Source organism: Physeter macrocephalus, chromosome 14 (genome assembly GCF_002837175.3).
Source record: "Physeter macrocephalus isolate SW-GA chromosome 14, ASM283717v5, whole genome shotgun sequence".
Taxonomy (NCBI): domain Eukaryota; kingdom Metazoa; phylum Chordata; class Mammalia; order Artiodactyla; family Physeteridae; genus Physeter; species Physeter macrocephalus.
In genome coordinates, this window is record NC_041227.1 from 106,635,774 (window position 1) to 106,654,726 (window position 18,953).

The following is an 18,953-nucleotide window of genomic DNA, read 5'->3' on the forward strand; positions in this document are numbered from 1 at the left end:
TATCGATCAGCTATCAATTTTACCGTAGGCAAACCAATGCATTTAACAAGATTAAACTATCAAGCTTGAAATTTTCTTCTTTTGTTTTGCTAAATAAGTTATTTTTAAAAGCGTGAAAAAAATGCAGAAAACTTACAATCCATATCAAGTATGGCACGGACAGATTTAACAAGCTCCTTAGATTCAAGTGCCAGCGTTGCTGGGATGTTACGTCCACTCCTTCCCAGTGGTGTGAGGGATGTCTGGGAAGCTAACATAGCTCTTCTTTCACTATGGGGGCAATAAAATAAAGCTAAACTTATTATACAATGAATAATATCTATCTTTGCTAAATCTGAATTCTTCTTATTAGTTATGAAATTGTACAAAAATTTTTGATTTCTGGGAACATTGTATTCTTATAGCCATAATCGAAATAATTCCCACAAAATAATATTTGTTTTCAATTCTTTATTATATAATAAATAGGCATATTTAAAAAATTAGGTTTACCTTATACATAAGGAGGAAGGGATAGAAGGATAGCTCCCTCCTAAATCATTTGTTTGGCTTATTTTGTGACTGCTTGTGTTATGCTAACATGATGTGGCCTTTATTTAGTTTTGTAAACACTTAAATTAAGCACTTAAACATAAATTTATTAAAGAGACATTTACTACTACTTCTAGTAATATTAAACATAAATTCAATATGTATATTTGTTCCTGAAATTCTCTCTTAAACTCTTCCATTTGCTATCCCTAAATCTAAAAAAGCCTAGAGCATTTATACCGCTTTTAAAAAATGCGAATGTCACCAGAAATGAATGCATTCTGATACAATTAAAAGGCAAGGGTTTACTTTTACCATTATGCTGAAACTTTTACTTGAAAAGAGACAATTTTAAACTGATGACAAAGCCATCATTACTTATAATCCATCTTCCTAAGCATGATAGTATTAATTCACAAGGAGAAACTAAAGCATCAATTCTCAAATTCAGAGCCTTTATTCTGTGTAGAATACCAAGGCCAACATCCACTATAGATGATATAGTGTATTAAAAAGACTGAGCCAAATTTTACTAGTGTTTAACTTTCCAAGATGTAGCAAAAAGTAGCTTAATGTTGCTTTTTTTTAAAAAAAAATTGATGTATAGCTGATTTACAATGTTGTGTTACTTTCAGGTGTACAGCAAAGTGATTGTTACATATATTAACGTTGCTTTTTAAAGTTACCTTTGTTCTGTGAACCTGCAAGGGCAGGCTCTGGCTTTTAAATAGTCATTTTTAATACCAAAGCTTTTGAATTATTATTCAAGGTCACAATGAAACCTTGGGTGGTGGGAGTTGGGGACATGTCTAACCCATACAAGCGGAATCTGACTGCTGAGTATTTTAACATCATACTGAAAATAATCATCATGGTATTCACATAATTATTTTACATCATAAGCAGCATAAATAACAATAAAAACATCAGATTTCACCTGAAGAAATAAAGTATTACATTAAAATGAGTTTAAAGGTGTACTACCATATGTACTACCATGTACTACAATATTTTTCTAAATTCAAAAATGCTACGTGGAAACTTAAAATATAATGAATCATCTTCATTTATTGAACTGCTGTTTTCACAGAAAAGGGTGGAGTTTTCCTATGTTTCTGCAAGCATACATTGCTAGAAGTAGAACTACATTGCTAGTGGCAGTCTTTATAAAAGGAAAAAATTGCTTTGACTATCTTAAGACTTTAAGAGATTTTAGTATTTTAGCACAAGTACCAGATGAAGAATGTAATCAGTGGCCATACTCTGCAGAAAGCACTTAAATTTTCTTACCTTAAATTTGACAAAGGAAGAGAATTATCACAAAACACTTCTTGAATAGCCTAGAGACAAACAAGAGAGTGAAGATGATAATGTAACTTTGATAGCTTTTTAAAATGTTTTCTCTTGCTTAAATAATATTTATAACCCCCTCCACCCATATGATTAAAAAGGTGTTTCTGTTATATAGGGACAAAAATCAATTACATTAACATACAATTCTATTCAGAATTATAATACACAGAGAAACATTTCTTTATAGGGTAGTTATCAACTAATGTTTACCTAGTATCAAAAGTTAAGAAAGTGTTCATTAAAACATAGTATATATTTGGGATCATATTACCCTGTCTAAATTATTTCTCTTAATTTGTATGTTAGCTGGTCTTTTCATTATCTAAGCAATTTAAAATCTTACTGTAAGTCACCATTGCTGTTTTGAGCCCAGAGAACGTATCACTAGCCATCAAACACCAGGACATTTACCTGTATGTCAGTTGTCTATACATTTCTTAAAAATGGACATAAAGTGATGTAACAGGAAAATTTACCTCTACAAAATGAAGAAGCTTTTCAGTGGATGCCTCAAAAGTTTTTCGAGCCATTTCTGATTTTCGCAATTGGCAGTCAAGTACCGTGATTCGCTTTCTTAACTCCTGAACACTTTCCTGGACAGAGATATCAAAAGGAACATATTATACATTTCTTCAATTTTATACTAGTGGCTCCTATTTTCATTTTTTATTAACTAATATCCAACATTACTATATCATTTATTTTCTCTCATTGTACATATCTTCTGATTTTGGGGGGTACTTAACTAATTGCGTATTTTTAAAAGTTAAACTGCTCAGGAATGCTGCAAACTTTTTAAGATAAGCTACAAATAACTTTATATTAAAATATAAAATAAGGGTAAGCTGTGACGAAGTGAGAGAGTGGCATGGATATATATACACTACCAAACGTAGGGTGGATAGCTAGTGGGAAGCAGCCTCATAGCACAGGGAGATCAGCTAGGTGGTTTGTGACCACCTAGAGGGGTGGGATAGGGAGGGTGGGAGGGAGGGAGACGCAAGAGGGAAGAGATATGGGAACATATGTATATGTATAACTGATTCACTTTGTTGTAAAGCAGAAACTAACACACCATTGTAAAGCAATTATACTCCAATAAAGATGTTAAAAAAATACATTTTAATTAGTTTATATTATATTCTTATATTAAAATACATTTTAATTAGTTTATGGTGTTTCTTGACAACATGGTTACCAGAGGCTGACGGAAACCCCTATTAGTGTGGCACAATCCAACATGCTGAAGATATACATACATATTTAATGTAATATGACCCAATGTAAAGCTGAGCTGATGGGGAAGTAAAAGAATTCCAGGAAAAGTGAAGGAATTTCATGAAGATAAGCAATAGCAATGCTGAGTGAACCCACTGAAGTTAGAGTACACTGTAGCACAATTTGATCTCAGGGTATTTGCTGATCCTTGGAGGCCTATAGTTTGGGGTTTCATCAGGCACAAATGGCAAACAGGAGAACTTTAATGGGTGAATTAAGGAGAAACAAACCTTTTGATTTTGCCTCTGGTGAATGGTTAAAAAAGTGTCCCCTGAATAATTGCCAACCACAGTCCCCCAACTCAAGCAGGTTCCAGGTCAGAATTTATATTACCTGTGTGGCCTGTACATTCATAAGCTGAAAATTTAGTTTAAATTGGTCCCTGGCTGGTAAAAGCAAACAAAAAATTCTCTAGTGGGTTATTTGCTAAACTCAGACATCAAAGAATGCCTACATTTAATGTATCAAAAGAACATGATCTCAGCAAATAAGCTACTATGGATGAAAAGTCAGCTGAAGGAAACAAATTATAGGATCAAACCTATAGAGATAGCAGCTACTGAAGTGATCAGATACAGAATATAAAGTTATGTTTAATATGTTTTAAAAATTAAGAATTTGAAGCATAATAAAGAAACAAGAAACTATCAAAATAGATCCAGATGACACAAAAAAATCGATCTGAAAAGTAAAAATACAGGGAGGGTGGGAGGGAGATGCAGGAGAGAGGGGGTATGGGGATATATGTATATGTATAGCTGATTCACTTTGTTATACAGCAGCAACTAACACAACAATATAAAGCAATTATACTCCAATAAAGATGTTTAAAAAAAATAAATGCAGTAATAATTAGAAACTCAATTTATGCATTTACTATCCAATTAGATACAGATGAAAAGAGAATGGGTGAACTGGAAGACAGAGGTAAAGAAACTTCTCATAATACAGCATAAAAATAAAAATGGAAAATATGAAAAGAAAAAATAACTGGAAGAAGATCTAGCATACATCCAATCTGAATTACATAAGACAGTCTAGAAATAATGAAAGAGGAATAGGTCAGGATAAAAGCTTAGGGTTTTTCAGAAATGTTGAAAGACACTGTTCCTCAGATCAGGAACCTCATTCCATGAATCTCAAGCAATATAAATAAAAATAAGTGAACACATGACTGCTGAACACTAAAGATAAAGAGAAAATCATCTAAAAAGAAACAACAGATAGAAAACAAATGACACACTGACATCTGATATCACAACCATGGAATAAAAACACTGAAAGAAATTCAGTGCCAATTTAACAATCTAAATGTCGCAAAAATATATTTCAAGAACAAGAGTCAAAAAAGATGTTTCCAGACAAACAAAAATAGAGTTTATTACCAATAGATCCTCACTATTTCTAAAAGATGAATTTCTAAAAGATGTACTTCAGGAAAAAAGAAAGTAATTCTAGCAAGGATGTCTGAAATGCAAGGAAGAATGTTGAACAAAGAAAATGATAAACATGGAGGTCTATCTAAATGAAGGTTGACTGCACAAAATAAACTGTAATAGTATCTAATTTATGATGTTAAAAGTCAAGAAAGAACTAAAATACTTAGTTAATAGAAATTAAGCAGAAAGGGATGATTGGATTTATGTTTTAAAGTCCTTACAATATTTAGAAGAAGTGGAAAGCCAGTGATTCATTTTATAATTTAAGTTAAAATAGACTGTTAACATTTCTAATATAATCTTTAAAAATTAGAAACCGAGTGTCTAACTTCTAAACTAGCAGAGTAAAATAAATGAAATGGGAGTAGGGGAACACAGGAGAAGTCTGACCCAATCCAAAAAAGAAAAAAAAAAGGGAGGCAAGAAATGACAAACAACTAGAAAACATGGGACAAATAAAATGCACAAAATAAAAGGGTAGAAATGAAGACAAGTGCATTTGAGAATAAGAATGTAAATGGAAAGACCTTTCCAATTAAAGGTCAAAAAACAGTAAAATGGGGAAAAAAATCCAACTACCAGTTGTTTATCATAGACACAATTAAAATATAAGGACACTGAAAAGTTGAAAGTAAAAGGATGGAAAAAATACATAGGTAAATACCAAAAGAAAGCTGGTATAACTATTTTAGTATCAATCAAAAATAAGCATTAAGGAGGAAGGCAGATTGAAGAGTCACAACATTTTCATGAAAGGATGATAACATAATTCTAAGCTTGTATGCAATCTAAAACATTACTTCAAATATATACAGAAAATTTAAAAAAGTAATCACAAGGGAAATTTTAACCTATTCCCTGACAAAGAAATTAATATGACTAGAGAAGAATTGAACCCCACAATTAATGATCCTGATCTGGTGGACTATATAAAACAACACATCAAATGATTGCAGAATTCTTTTCAAGCTCTCTTTGAATATTTGTAAATATTGGTCATATAGTAAGCCATGAAGCAACCATCAAAGAATTTTGGAGTTATCTATAGACTAGATTCTCTGGCCACATGCAATTAACCTTTCTGTTCCTCAATGATGTTTATGAATCAAGACGCAATCATAAATATGTAAATTTTCCCCAAATTATATATTTAATGCATTTTCTGTAAAAATGGCAATTGTATTAATTTCTTTTAATGGAATTTATAATCTGAGTCTAAAATACATATAAAAGATCAAAGGGTTATGTAGTCAACACACTTTTAAAGAAAAAGAACTAGACAGGTTGATTGGATCAAGATTTAGAGTAAAAGAGACTTTTGAATGAGTGGTGCTGGGATAGTTGGTCACTCACTTAGAATAAAAAAGAAAGAATGAAATGAATCCCCACCTTATACAATGACATAAAACCATGACAGAAGGATCAAAGTTTTAATACTTTTAGAGACAAATATAAAAATATCTTTGGGAATGGAAGGACTTCTGGAAAGACACATGAGAGAAAAGACTGAAAAGTCTGATTACTTGAAAATAACACCTGTTCATTTCACCAGAGGGTGAAAAGGTAAGCTATAAATTCCAGAGAGGATTTTTACAACATAAAATATAAGATAGGTTAGTAACCAGAACATACAAACAATCACTACATATGAATATAAAAAAGACAAATAACCCAATGGAAAAATGGTTAAAAGATATGAAGAAGCATTTCACATAGAAACACAAATGCCTAATAAATGCATAAATATTAGCTCAACTGACTATCTGGGACAAGAAGCAAAGCCCTGGTTTATTGCATTTGGGGGTGTAAATAACCCCACCATGGCTGATTTCCAGCTAACAACCTGATGTCATTGAACATGCAGTTAAGAAGAACTGTACACAGTCAGCTCTCATAAACCACTACCAGCTGGTCCCAGCACATCAGTAGCTCAAAATCATTAGAGAAATTCAAATTAAACCACAATGAGATACACTTATCACACCTAACAGTTTGATAAAAATTAAAAGTAAAAGAAAGCAAGCATCAGCAAGGATTTGGGGTAAACGGTAATTCTCATTCATTACTGTTGGGAGTAAAATTGGTTCAAACACTTTCAAACACAATTAGGCATTGCCTAATTGTAATTAGTAAAGTTGATCATATAATCATCATTCAACTTAGCAATTCCACTCCAAGATATGAACCCAAGAGAACTGTTACACATGTGGAGCAGGATATACGTACAAAACTGTTTTCAGCAACATTGTTCATAATAGAAGAAAACTGAAACAATTGGACTGTCCATCAAATACAGAATGGACAAATATACTTTAGTATATCCACTCAATGGAGTACAAAAAAGCAATGAAAAGTCATGAACTAGCTATAAACTTCAAATAGATGAATCACAAAACAAAATTTTGAGTGAAAAACCAAGTTGGAACAATAAAAGTAGTATATTTCTATTTACATAAAGTTGACAAACAGGCAAAATTAAACAACATATTGTTAAGGGATATATACATAGGTAGTAAAATTATCTAGAAAATGTTTAACACTAAATCCAGGAAAGTGGTTTGTTTACCTATGAGGTCAAGGGAGGGGGATGCAATTGGAAAGGGATATTGTGGGTCTTCGAAGGTACAGGTAAAGTTTTATTTCTTAAGCTGAAGGTGAAAAAAAAAAGGAAATAAGTAAATATAGAGATAATATAAGGGAAAACTTGTAAGAAAATAATATTGTTACAAAAAGAATCTGCCTTAAAAATGAATATTTGAATCTGAATCCTGTAATATCTTGGTCAGTGTCTCTTCAAGCAATCTCAAACAATTAAAAAAAAATTTCCTTCTACTTCTCCACTGGTATTGGGTTTGGAAAATGTTAAGATGCTCATGTATAACATCTCCTCTTTGGAAAAAAAAAAGATTATTTTCAGAGACAGGTTAATGGTTTAGTTTAGGATTTTGTTAAGAGGAATGGCATGAGACACCATTATGCTAAAAAAGAGAAGAAGTGAATTAATTATATTACTACACGACTTAGGACCAAAACGTTTCTTAGCTAGGAGCTGGAAGAAAGAATAGCAAATAACTTATGCTTTAAACAAAATGAATAAATTCATGTGAACTCCTTGAATGTTATATTATTTAAAAAGAAAGTATTTTTAAAGACTTGATTATCCCTCCAAAAGTAAATCAAGTTATTATTTAAAAAAAGTACTTTTAGTATTTTGAAAATTCCCAAAATATTTTCAGAATCATGTTAAAGTCACTCACATGAAATAAGCACATATCTCTGATTTCAGAATGTAAATACTGGGTGAAGAATAATAAATACATGTAATATTCCTAAGTATTTCTGCTGTCTCAAGTAATGTTTTCCCCTTGGCCTTGTGGTATTATCCAAGGGTGACAGGAATGTCAACCTTCTTTTGGAATTGGTTTAAATGGACAGATGTGAGAAATATATTAGTGATTCTTAAGAGCTAACCAAAGAATATTTCAGATTTTCTTCTGTATTTTGCTTTTCTAAAACTGGTTTCATTTCTACTTGGTATATTTAAAGTAGTTAACTTTTTTATGTTTAAATAAATACACAAAAATTTCTCAAATTTGTTTTATGTTCTCTTGAAAGATGACTGTATTAGAGAGATATAAACACTATGGTTATAAATGAACTCTATGAAGTTATAAAATATCTATTTCAATTTATTTAATTTTCTACCTTACTTCAGTGAAATAAAAATGTCTGTTACAGTTTTTGAAGACCATTCAATGAATACAGTATGTTTAAAAAAATCACATAATGAAAAATTTCACATTAAAAAAAGTTCACATTGCCTTCTGAAAAGCATTCAGTATTTCGCTATTGAAATTGGAGTCTGCTAAATTCAAACTCAAGTTTCTTTCTATTAATTATCTTGGGCCTTGGGCAAAAAATTCTTTCTTTCACATTTCCTTGAGTGCTCTAATCACAGAGCAAACCCCATCCCTAGACTCTCCTCCTCCCATCCCCACAGGACAAATTAGCAAGTTTAGGAAAAAGGAGGAAACCAATGTAATCAATTAAATGTTAAATAGTTCCAGGACTTAGTGCCTGAGCTGTACAATGTTGACCAATGACCCGAATAAATTTGGGCACATACTTTTCCATCCCAAAGCTATCTGGATAAACGGAGGCTCATAACCTTCACATTACCCCCATCATGACACATCATCCTATCACTGAATTACAGAAGACAAACACTGACCTAGTTTAGAAGTGCAGATGAAAAGAAAATGAAAACAGGATACATGACAACGGCAAGGAAACCATGGTAACTAGAAGAGAGAACTGTTTTGCTTACTTTATTTTGGTCAGAATAATCAGCAAGCTGAGCCTTCAGCTCTGTAATCTCGGCCTCTAACAGACGGATCACTTCTTCATAATCCATTTCCATTCCGTGTGCCTGTCTCTGTGCAGCTTCGGCAAGATGAAGCCGACTTCGCAGGGCTCTTGTTTCTTCGACCACAGCTTTGGCTTCCTAAAGATTTCAAAAAATAATGTCATTGAAAAAAAAACCATGTAAAAACAATTCAGTGGTTTAAACAAAATATTTTCCTCCTTCCTGGAAGTTCTAATTCTAAAAGTGAATCAATATACATATGTTTCTCACATCTCAATTTGAAAATTAATATTCACATTATTTTATTATACAGAGTAGCTGCCTGACCTTATTTTTCCTTTCTTCATTTCTTAGAAAACTTTCAGTATGGAATCTCCAACTTCACACATCTAGCATAGAATTTTGAAAATAAGAGAAGCAAAAGAGAATTGAAAGTGGAAAATAGAAGACTAAGAATTAGCTCAAAAGATAAAAAGAGTAGGCTTCTACAAAAGTCAAGCAGGTGGTAGGCTCATGTTCTAGGAAGGCTCTTGCAGCTTCATCAGATACTGCTGAGAGATTTATAGTGTTGAGGGCTTCTCCGTGGTCCAAGCCCCAGGAGCCAAAGCTTATTCCTAGACATCAGTCTAACTGCTACTTCTCCATTTTGATTTAAGCCAAAAGGAAGAATTCAGTAGCAAAATATACAGCTATTTCTATGGGATGCAATGTTCACAATACATTTATTAACCACATGTTACGTCTCAGGTAATTCATGCGTCTTCTCCCATTTAACATTTAGAACAACAATGAGGGAAAGGCATTATTAAAAACCATTTTATACATAATCAGACAGAGGCTCAGAGAGGTTACATATCCTATCCAAGAACACATACTAGTGCCCGAATTTAAAGCCAGGTTTACCTGACTCCAACATTAATGCTCTTTTCACCATTTTATTCCACCGCTAGATGACAAACAAAAACAAAAACAAAACAAAACTATGTAATAGCTACATTCTCCACCTTAGGAAGAGGACAGTGTGGGCAAAACCACTTGCTCTCTCAAAAATGTGTGCTGTTGGGTCAATAACAGTCCCCCAGGACACCAATATAATTTAATATGGCACTTGTTATAATGTAAACCGCTTCTTTTTCTTTACTTGATGCAGAAATCTCTTTTCTCTGCAATGGAACTTTCTGCTACAATTGCCATGGCTAATATTCAACTGTGGTTATTTTAATTTTCTGGGACCTATTATAGGACACTTGCTTTTGTTTGAGCCTAAGGGAGGGTTAGAAGTATTTTTACTATGGGACATATTTTTAAGGGTCAATTTTTCATTCATACATTCAATAACTATTAAGTACTTATTATGTGTCAGTTTCTGTTTCAGGTACTGAGGACAGAGCACCTAAGGAAATAGACAAAAAGTCCTCCTTTTGTCCCCCAGAATTTACAATCTATTGAAAGTTTGGGAAGATAGACAGCAAATTAGGGATAATCAATGAAGATCTCATTGAGAAGACATTTAATTAGAGAACTGCAGGAAGGATGGAGCCATGAAAGTTTCCCAAGGAGGAACTTTCTGGGCAGAGAGAACAATTTGTGCAAAGGTCCTGAGACAGGATTGTGCCTTGCATCTTCAGAGAACGGCAAGGAAGCCAGTGTGGCAGAAGTAGACAGTAGTAGGGGACAGGAAGAAGGGAATAGTAGGAAATGAGGGCAAAGTGGTCACAGGAGTTTGGGCAGGGATGGTGTTGGCGTGGAGTTGCAGATCTCAAGAGGCTTTGGAGGCCACTGAGAGGACTTTAGTTTTACTCAGGGTGAGAGGGGAAGTGACTGGAGAGTTCTGAGCACAGAAGTGGTATGATCTGACTTAAATTTTATGTGGGTTACTTTCACTGCTGTGTTGAGAGCAGACAACTCATCACAGGAGTAGGCAAGGGTGGAATAGGGAGAAGAGGAATGGGATAGGCAAGCTACAGTTACTTTAGCTTGGGCAGGGTGACAGTGGTGGAGATGGTGTGAAGTGGTGAGACTCTAAATGTAGTCGGAGGGCTTCCCTGGTGGCGCAGTGGTTAAGAATCCGCCTGCCAATGCAGGGGACATGGGTTCGAGCCCTGGTCCGGGAAAATCCCACATGCCGCGGAACAGCTAAGCCCATGTGCCACAACTACAAGCCTGCACTCTAGAGCCCGCAAGCCACAACTACTGAGCCCACGTGCCACAACTACTGAAGCCCGCGCACTTAGAGCCCGTGCTCTGCAACAAGAGAAGCCACCGCAATGAGAAGCCCGCGCACCACAACGAAGAGTAGCCCCCGCTCACCTCAACTAAAGAAAACCCGCACACAGCAATGAAGACCCAATGCAGCCAAAAACTCATAAATGAATACATTTATGAAAATAAAAGAAATAAATGTAGTTTGAAAATAGAGCTAACAGGAGAGTTCTTCATCATTAACAACTTTTACTTAGCACTTACCGCATCCAGACAATCATGTTATGTGATAAAAAATACAAAGGGGGTAAAAGACACTTTCCCTTTTATGGCTCAGCTTAGAACAGAAGGTATGACTTAGATAAGTGGAGGAAGAGAGTAGGACATGTTAGACAAACGAACAATGTGAACAAAGGAAGAGGGAAAAGAAGGAATCTGAATGCGGTACATTTGAGAAATGGCTAACTTTGAAATAGATCAACTTTGACTGGAGTAGATGCTTCCTCTAGGGGCACAATGGATAAAAAAGATTGGGGAGAGGGAGGGAAAGGGCTGGGCTCTGGTAGAAATTGCGTGATAGGCAAAGGTGCTTGGATCTGGGGAAGGCTTGAAACCTTCTGAGCAGAAATTGATATGAGAACACAGTGGTTTAGAAAGCTAGATCTGGCAGCAGTGGCAGGATGGAGACACGGCCAACCAACTGCCTATTGTACCCTTGACTGAAATAACTTTGCTTCCTTATTTTTAAAAGTAATTGTCTTGTAATAAAAGGTACTCTTAGAAAGAAATATCTAAGGAAATAAAAGGACATTTACCTAACTACCACATCAGTCAGTTCAGCCCAGGTGATCAAGGGTCACGAGTGTCAGAGCAGGATCAACCTCACATTAGACTGTGCATTCAGGAGGTAACAGCTTAGTATGTGTTGACAGGGCTCTAGATGTTTTACATGGATCAACTCAGCTAATCCGCCTAATGCTGTGAGAGGTATGTCTATTATTATCCTGATTTAATAGATAGGAAACTGAAACGTTAAGGAACTTGCTCAGAATCGCAAACTTAATAAGTGGCTGAGCTGGGATTTGAACCCAGGCAGTATAGTTACAAAGTTCGTGCTCTTGGCTACCAACAACAGAAAATGTTATAAACCAAATCATTTGTAGATGACAATATCATCAGTGCCCAGCCCTGCATGAGCTTTTAGGATGTGGTCATTACAATAAACTCAAACACATTCGAGGCTGCTACACTGTTCCCCATTTTCCATTCACTCAGGCTAGGAAAAAAAATATTGCTACTGAAGAGAAAGGGAGGGACAGAGAATTCTCCATAGCTGCAATAAAGAATAACTAATTTGGTGATTTGTATCCTTCACACTCGCTTTATGCAGTTTTTATTCCTCTATAAAAACAGCACTTTTATTTTTGTTCAAAGAATACTAGTTAATTAAAAGAAGAATCTGGATGGAATTTATATAGCCATTATAGTGCACTGATGGCAATATGGTGTGAAAGGCAGTTGGGTGGTAAAAGATGCAGAGGTTTTGATGCTGAATAAATTCATGCTATTTCTTTTGTAAATGTATAACTGTCAGGTTGGTAAATGTGACCCCTTAGCAAAGTTCTAGCCCAATTCACACTGAACGGCTGTTTAAAAGATTAGTGCATTGAAATGATGACTCTTAGAGAAAGCAGTAAAGAGAAGATAGCAGCAGTGTGCCGTATTTAGCAATACAGGATCACATAAATCCATTTTTTCTTTTCCTCCTGGGCTGTCTTCTAATAACTGTAAAGCCTCCTATGTCAGTAACAACTGAGCCAGAATTTACCCAGTACCTTACCATGAGCCTGAAATCCCATCAGGGTAAATGCGGCAGCCAGTTCACTGATTTACTTTGTATTAGGTACAGATTAATTCATTTTAGAAAGTTAGAAAATAAGAGAAACTAAGATGTAATAGTAAATAGAAAAATCAACATAAGCATTATGCTTTTTAATACTAAGCAGTACAAACAAATGCACTAGAAGGGAATCATGAATTATGAAGGCAAATCTCTGACTTAACTTTCTTTCAGTGACACTGAGGAAATGCCTTCAACTCACACTGTCTTATTGTAAAATCAGGATTTTCCACCTCACAATTTCACAATGAACCTTCAGGGAAGATCAGACCACATTCTTCTTTGAAAATATAGTTCAAACAAATGAAAATCTTTGTAGGCTACAAATACTTTGAAGTTAGCTATGTGATTGTGTTGAAACAAAGGGCAGTATAAACTCAAAGGGGAGCATAAGCTCAGACAAAAGACAATATATTATCTGTTTTTCCACATATAGCACTTTTTCCCCCTTAAGGCATTAACATGATATTGAATAAAAAATACGGGCGTTTGATGAGATATACCTCAGAATCTTAGATATGTGATTTTTTTCATTTTCTGGCTCTGTAATTCTCCAAGACTCTGTTCATTTGTACAATGGTGAATAACAACACCTACTTTATAAGATCAAAACAACTCTCACAATAGGGTTAAAGAAACCACTACAGTTCTTGGTTCAGTTTTTTTCCTGTTCATCTTTACTGCTTTTGAAATATATTCATAATCACCAATGTGATGAGAGGGCTAGACTACATCAAATGATTGAAGGCTTTCTTGTGGCACTGAAATAGTTGTTCGGAAATATAATGTGCACATGTCTTATTTAATGTTAGCAACAATTATGTAAAACCTTTCCTTCTCTAGTTGTGAGTTTTTAACGGCTCCCTAAAGTAGAAGGAAAAAGCACTAACTGCAGTTGCTCATTTGTAATTAGGTAGCACATCCACATCACTAAACTTAGAAGTTCTGTAATTTTTAAGCGAATCAGTAAATCTTTCAAAATGTCAATGGTTGACAGGAGAAAAAGGAGACTGCAAAGAGATATATGTTTCAGTGTAATGTAACTTATGCTACCAAGCCCAAAAGAATACTTCTCTTATCAGCTTCCTACATCCACTCATTGGAAAACCCTTCTTGGTCTTGGTCCCATTACAGCTTGTGAAAAATATTAAGGGTTACTGCAGGAAGAGGGCTGTTGAAGGAAAGCGTTTAAAAGCAAGTTATATCTAGTTTCCTTAACTTATGTGTCAAATTTATTAAAATATGTTTCATATTCCTCTCAATGGATGATCACAAAGTAATTTGCTAGATGTTCACAAAATGAACCTACAATGCATCCCTTAACCACTATGCACTTGGGGGAGAAAATGAATTCACAGAACTTTATATATGTCTCTGATATGTGCTCTCTCCTTTCCCTTTCTTTATGCCTTCTCTGTGCATACATCCATCCCACTACTCCACCTCCATACCTAACCAGTTATTAAGCACCTGTGAATTCTTCATTGATGATGTATCTGTGCCATTCCTTAATATCCATTCTTATCATCACGCTACTGTTCATGTCTTTAACACCTCACACTTAGGTACTATGAAAATCACATAAGTAATCACTCTGCCTACTGTGTTCTTCACTATAATGTATTCTACATACTTCTGAAAGGTCAATTTTCCTGAAATACTGCTTAGGTAACAAACCTAAGGTAACTAGATAAAATGTTGCTTAGGTAAGTACATGGTACATGATAAATATATCCTCAACCTCCATACTTCAAGGTTCTCCACTATTTGTTCCAAACCAACCGTTCCAGTTTTAGCACATTTGACTCTCTTACAGGATTACCATATCCAAGTACATTCACTTACCAAATTTCCCAGACTAAACTCTCCCACCTCCAAGATGCTTTTGAGCACATTATTCCTTCCACTAGGTGAATGCACTTTTCCTCTTTATTCTTCATCCAGTTCTCATCTATCCTTCAAAATCTACTTCAGATTTTACCTCCTCTAATCTTTCCAAACCACTTAAGCTTACAATGATTTCCCCTCCTTTTATTCTTAATAACATCCGTTGTCTTTAATTAATCACATACTACTTAATATCTCCTACGGCTATGTTGAACTGTCATTAAAATAGTATTTTACTCCCAAACTTTCTAATGTCAAAAGGTCTTGACTGCCCAAATTAGAACACAAGCTGTCTGAGAGTAAAACCCTATCTGATATTAGCAGGTGCTCCATTCAGCATAAATATGAGATATAACTGAGTGGACAAACAGTGAAAATGACTATTTTGTTTTTCATATATAATAATTGCCTTAGAGAACTTTATTAGGTAAGAAGTTTTCACAGGAAGGTTTCAATTTTATGGGAATATTTGAGAACTGTATTTCATTTAAATAATTACAGTAAGAACCATAAGCCATGCTATGAAAAATACCACATAATGAAAAGCAAATAATTTCAATACACTCTCTTTATATATAAACAAAATCCTTTTATAATATCTACCAAGTAAATGAGATTACATCTAAACCATGTGGAATGAAGACTACCAAGGTCAAAAAAGGACAGATAGCTACACTTTATTTGTGTTTGACAATTTTATTTCTTGCTTTTTCATTAAATCGATTTAAAAATTTAAAGATTTAAAAATTATGCATGCTAGTTTATATTTCTCTAAAATTTACAATTTTCCACCATAAGTTAATATAATAAATACTTGCTCCCAAGGACTATATAATCTTGAAAGTCCTTTCCAATCCCACCCATATCCCTGATTCTGTGATTTGTGTGGTGACACTCCTTTGTAAAGTAAAAATGATAAGATATTTATCAATCCAAGAAACAAAGATTTTCTTTACTTTTTATGAAAAAGCAAAATCCTAACTTTGCAAAGGAAGACTTGGTTAAGCTTTCTGGAAGAAAAGCAGGTCAATCAAATTATAATTAGCTCTAATTAACCCTCCCAAGAGCTGTCAACTTCTTTACCTGCAGCTGCCTCATCCTCCAAAAGGTGCAAAATTGAATTCTGCCTCTGAACATCAAAGAAAATCAAAGAAACAATGTTCAATCTCTGTTTATAAACAGAAATCCCTAATCAAAGACAGACACACAAGTACATCTATCTAATAAATTTTACCATGTGAACTTTGTTCAAAATATAAATTAGTTAAAACTCTGTTTTGACAATACATTTAACCCTGAACACATATTTTTCAGTTTAGTGAAGAAAAAACTATTTTCCTACTTCTCCAGTTCTGGTTACAAATGTACCAAAAGAAAACATTTACAGTATTAGAAATTCCTTTCATAATCAGAATTTATATCCTGTTCATTGAAACCTAGTACCACTCAAAGGCTACTTTTTTAGCTATCAAATATTTAGAATTCATCTGAAGTTTGGAGTTTAAAAACAGAAATTTAGTCCTTCCAAATTAGCTTTTAGAGAATTCAGTTAGAATGAAAATTTTATCCAATTTTGTTTGTTTTGATGGAACTTGACCAAGAGTTCCAAATTTGAATCTAGATATAATAAGATCTAAATAATAAATAAGATTCTTAAATTGATTTGGAAGAAAAAAAATCAGTGAGAACTGGTAAGCAAATTCTGAAAAACAACAACAATAAGAAGGAAAAAAAGAAAGAAAGAAAGAAAACAAATAATGTGGGATATGGCCCAAGAATTTAAGGCATATATAAACTACAAAAGTTGGTGCTAGCCAAAGAAGAGTTAGATAAAACATTCATTCACCCAATATTTATTGACAAAGCAACTGGAAAGATTAGATAGCCCAAACAGACCCCTAGATTATATGAGAATTTAATTTATGGTAATGGAGATACCACATAACAATGAGTGGTTGTGACAACAAACTTTGGAAAAAAAGTGTAAAGTGTAGACACTCATTTCATACCATACACCAAACAGAGTAATTTCTTAGGTGAGCTAAACAAAAACAGAGATGGGAGGAAAACCAGGTAAATATGTATCTGAAATTGCTAGGAATGAAATTTTTTAAAGTTAAAAACAAGGGGCGGGGAGAAATCACACAGAAAAAGACAGATTTGGCAATACAAAAACACCTGTGTTTAAAAACTTTTAAAAAATGAGAAAGACAATTTGTATATAGGGGAAAATATTTGCAACAGATTTGGTAGAAATAGGCTTGATAACTACAATGTAAAGAGATCTTATAAAATGATGTGGGGAAAGTGGGAAAACAGTTATTGATTAAGAATAGAAGTGAAGAAGAAAAAGCAAGAGTGGAAAGGGGATACAAATGACATAAGGAGCATATATGGTCAGGAGTTGCAGAATGTCATGAGCAATCATATCAGGAAATCAGCTTCCTTGAATATGAAGAATTGTGATGGAAGTCACAATTTTATTTGAAACCCATGGTCATAGACAATCTTTGGTATCTAATGCGGATGACAATGAATCAAAGTACGTACAGTATTTTCAGATAGGGTGATTTATTTATGTAAGGTTAGGTAGGACTAGAGAAGTCTTGTTTTTAGTTCTAAAGTAGTTTGTGAATAAATCATTTAACACAATGTCATGAGTCACACAGCAAAGTAAGAGTACTGAAAGTGTTTCTCACAGGTTAAACTGCCAAGACAGGAGTTTTATAGTATCAACTGCCTTATCACTACTTCCTCCTTGGGTAAAATTTACTAGTTTGTCAGCCAAGTTAATATATGTTGCTCTTACATTAAGAAACATAAAATGTTTGGCATCTGCATAGATGTTTAAAATATACCCTGGAAAGGTACTCTCTTAGCAACTGACTTATGGAATTTTACAGATTTATATTTGCTTGTTTTTGGTTAAATAAGGAAAATTATAGAGAGTAATGCCTACTTTGGTATACAATCATGTCTCTGACAACTCACCACCTATAGGGCACCTATTCTGAAGTGCTTTCTAGGAAGTGATGGTTTTCCTCTATTTTTCATTTTTCTTACTAGATTGAGAGCTCCTTGTAAAGAGTATATCTAGCTTTCACAGTGCATTCACACAAAACGAGCATTAAATAAAAGAAGCTGGAACATCTCCCTTGCCAAGTTGCCCTTATAAGTTACTGCAGGCATGTGTGAAACAACTGATGAAAGAATGCTGAATGTGGTCCCTGAACAGCCAGAAAATAAGTGCCTCACAGTATGGAAACCAGAACCCTAACATCAGTTCTAACTAAGACGACTGATATAGAATATACTGTAATCAAATTGAACTGAAAGGTTTCTATGAAGAATAAGATCACTTTCCTCCCAAACTTCTCTAACATTGAAAATTCTGAGTCTAGTTAATCTAACACAATTAAAACAGTTCTATAGTATCAATAGGGCAATAAAATTTCTCTCAGAATTCTTAAAATGGGAAGAACTTTTCTACATTAAAAAGGAACAACTATTTGGAAATGGGTATCTGAAATAGACATCTTTGTTTGCCGAAGCTAGGTTAGAATGCTACATTCACCTCCAGTGAATCACTAAATAATGGCTGCTGTCTGCAAATAGGAATGCCAACTGGGCTGTCTTCGTGTTTCTTTTCCAAGCAAGCTGTCTTTAACTTAGGCAGTTACTTGGGCAAAGTTTAACATTGGAGAATACACGGGTCATTTTTTTGATTCTCATAAAGGCAATTAAAGTTGAAAAATAAATCCAACCAAGTTTGTTTAACAAGTTTCTCCACTCAGATTGCTATCATTGTAGGAGCTTTATAATCTTTTTTCTCAAAGAGGGTGCTTTTTTGTTTGTTTTATTTGCTTTTTAAAAATCATTTTAACATCATTGTAGACTACACATGGTTGTAAGAAATAATACAAAGAGGTTTCCTGTACTCTTCACTCAGTCTCCTCCAATGGTTATATCTTTCATTAGTATAGCAGAATATCACAAC

The 18,953-nt window shown here is 34.1% G+C and overlaps 1 protein-coding gene across 5 annotated transcripts in view; it reads right to left on the reverse strand.

Annotated features, from left to right (window-relative positions):
- The window catches only part of STXBP4 (syntaxin binding protein 4), a 199,734-nt gene that overhangs the window by 73,327 nt on the left and 107,454 nt on the right, over positions 1 to 18,953 (reverse strand). For 4 of the 5 annotated variants that reach the window (XM_024127982.3, XM_024127983.3, XM_055089833.1 and 1 more), the window contains 4 exons: positions 8,929 to 9,105; positions 2,361 to 2,477; positions 1,822 to 1,871; positions 137 to 270 (listed from right to left, as the gene is read on the reverse strand). In XM_024127982.3, coding sequence (XP_023983750.1) covers positions 137 to 270; positions 1,822 to 1,871; positions 2,361 to 2,477; positions 8,929 to 9,105 — 478 coding nt within the window. Of the gene's footprint in view, positions 1 to 136; positions 271 to 1,821; positions 1,872 to 2,360; positions 2,478 to 8,928; positions 9,106 to 16,039; positions 16,086 to 18,953 lie in introns of those variants that run through there. The other variant, XM_055089835.1, reaches the window with a different exon arrangement.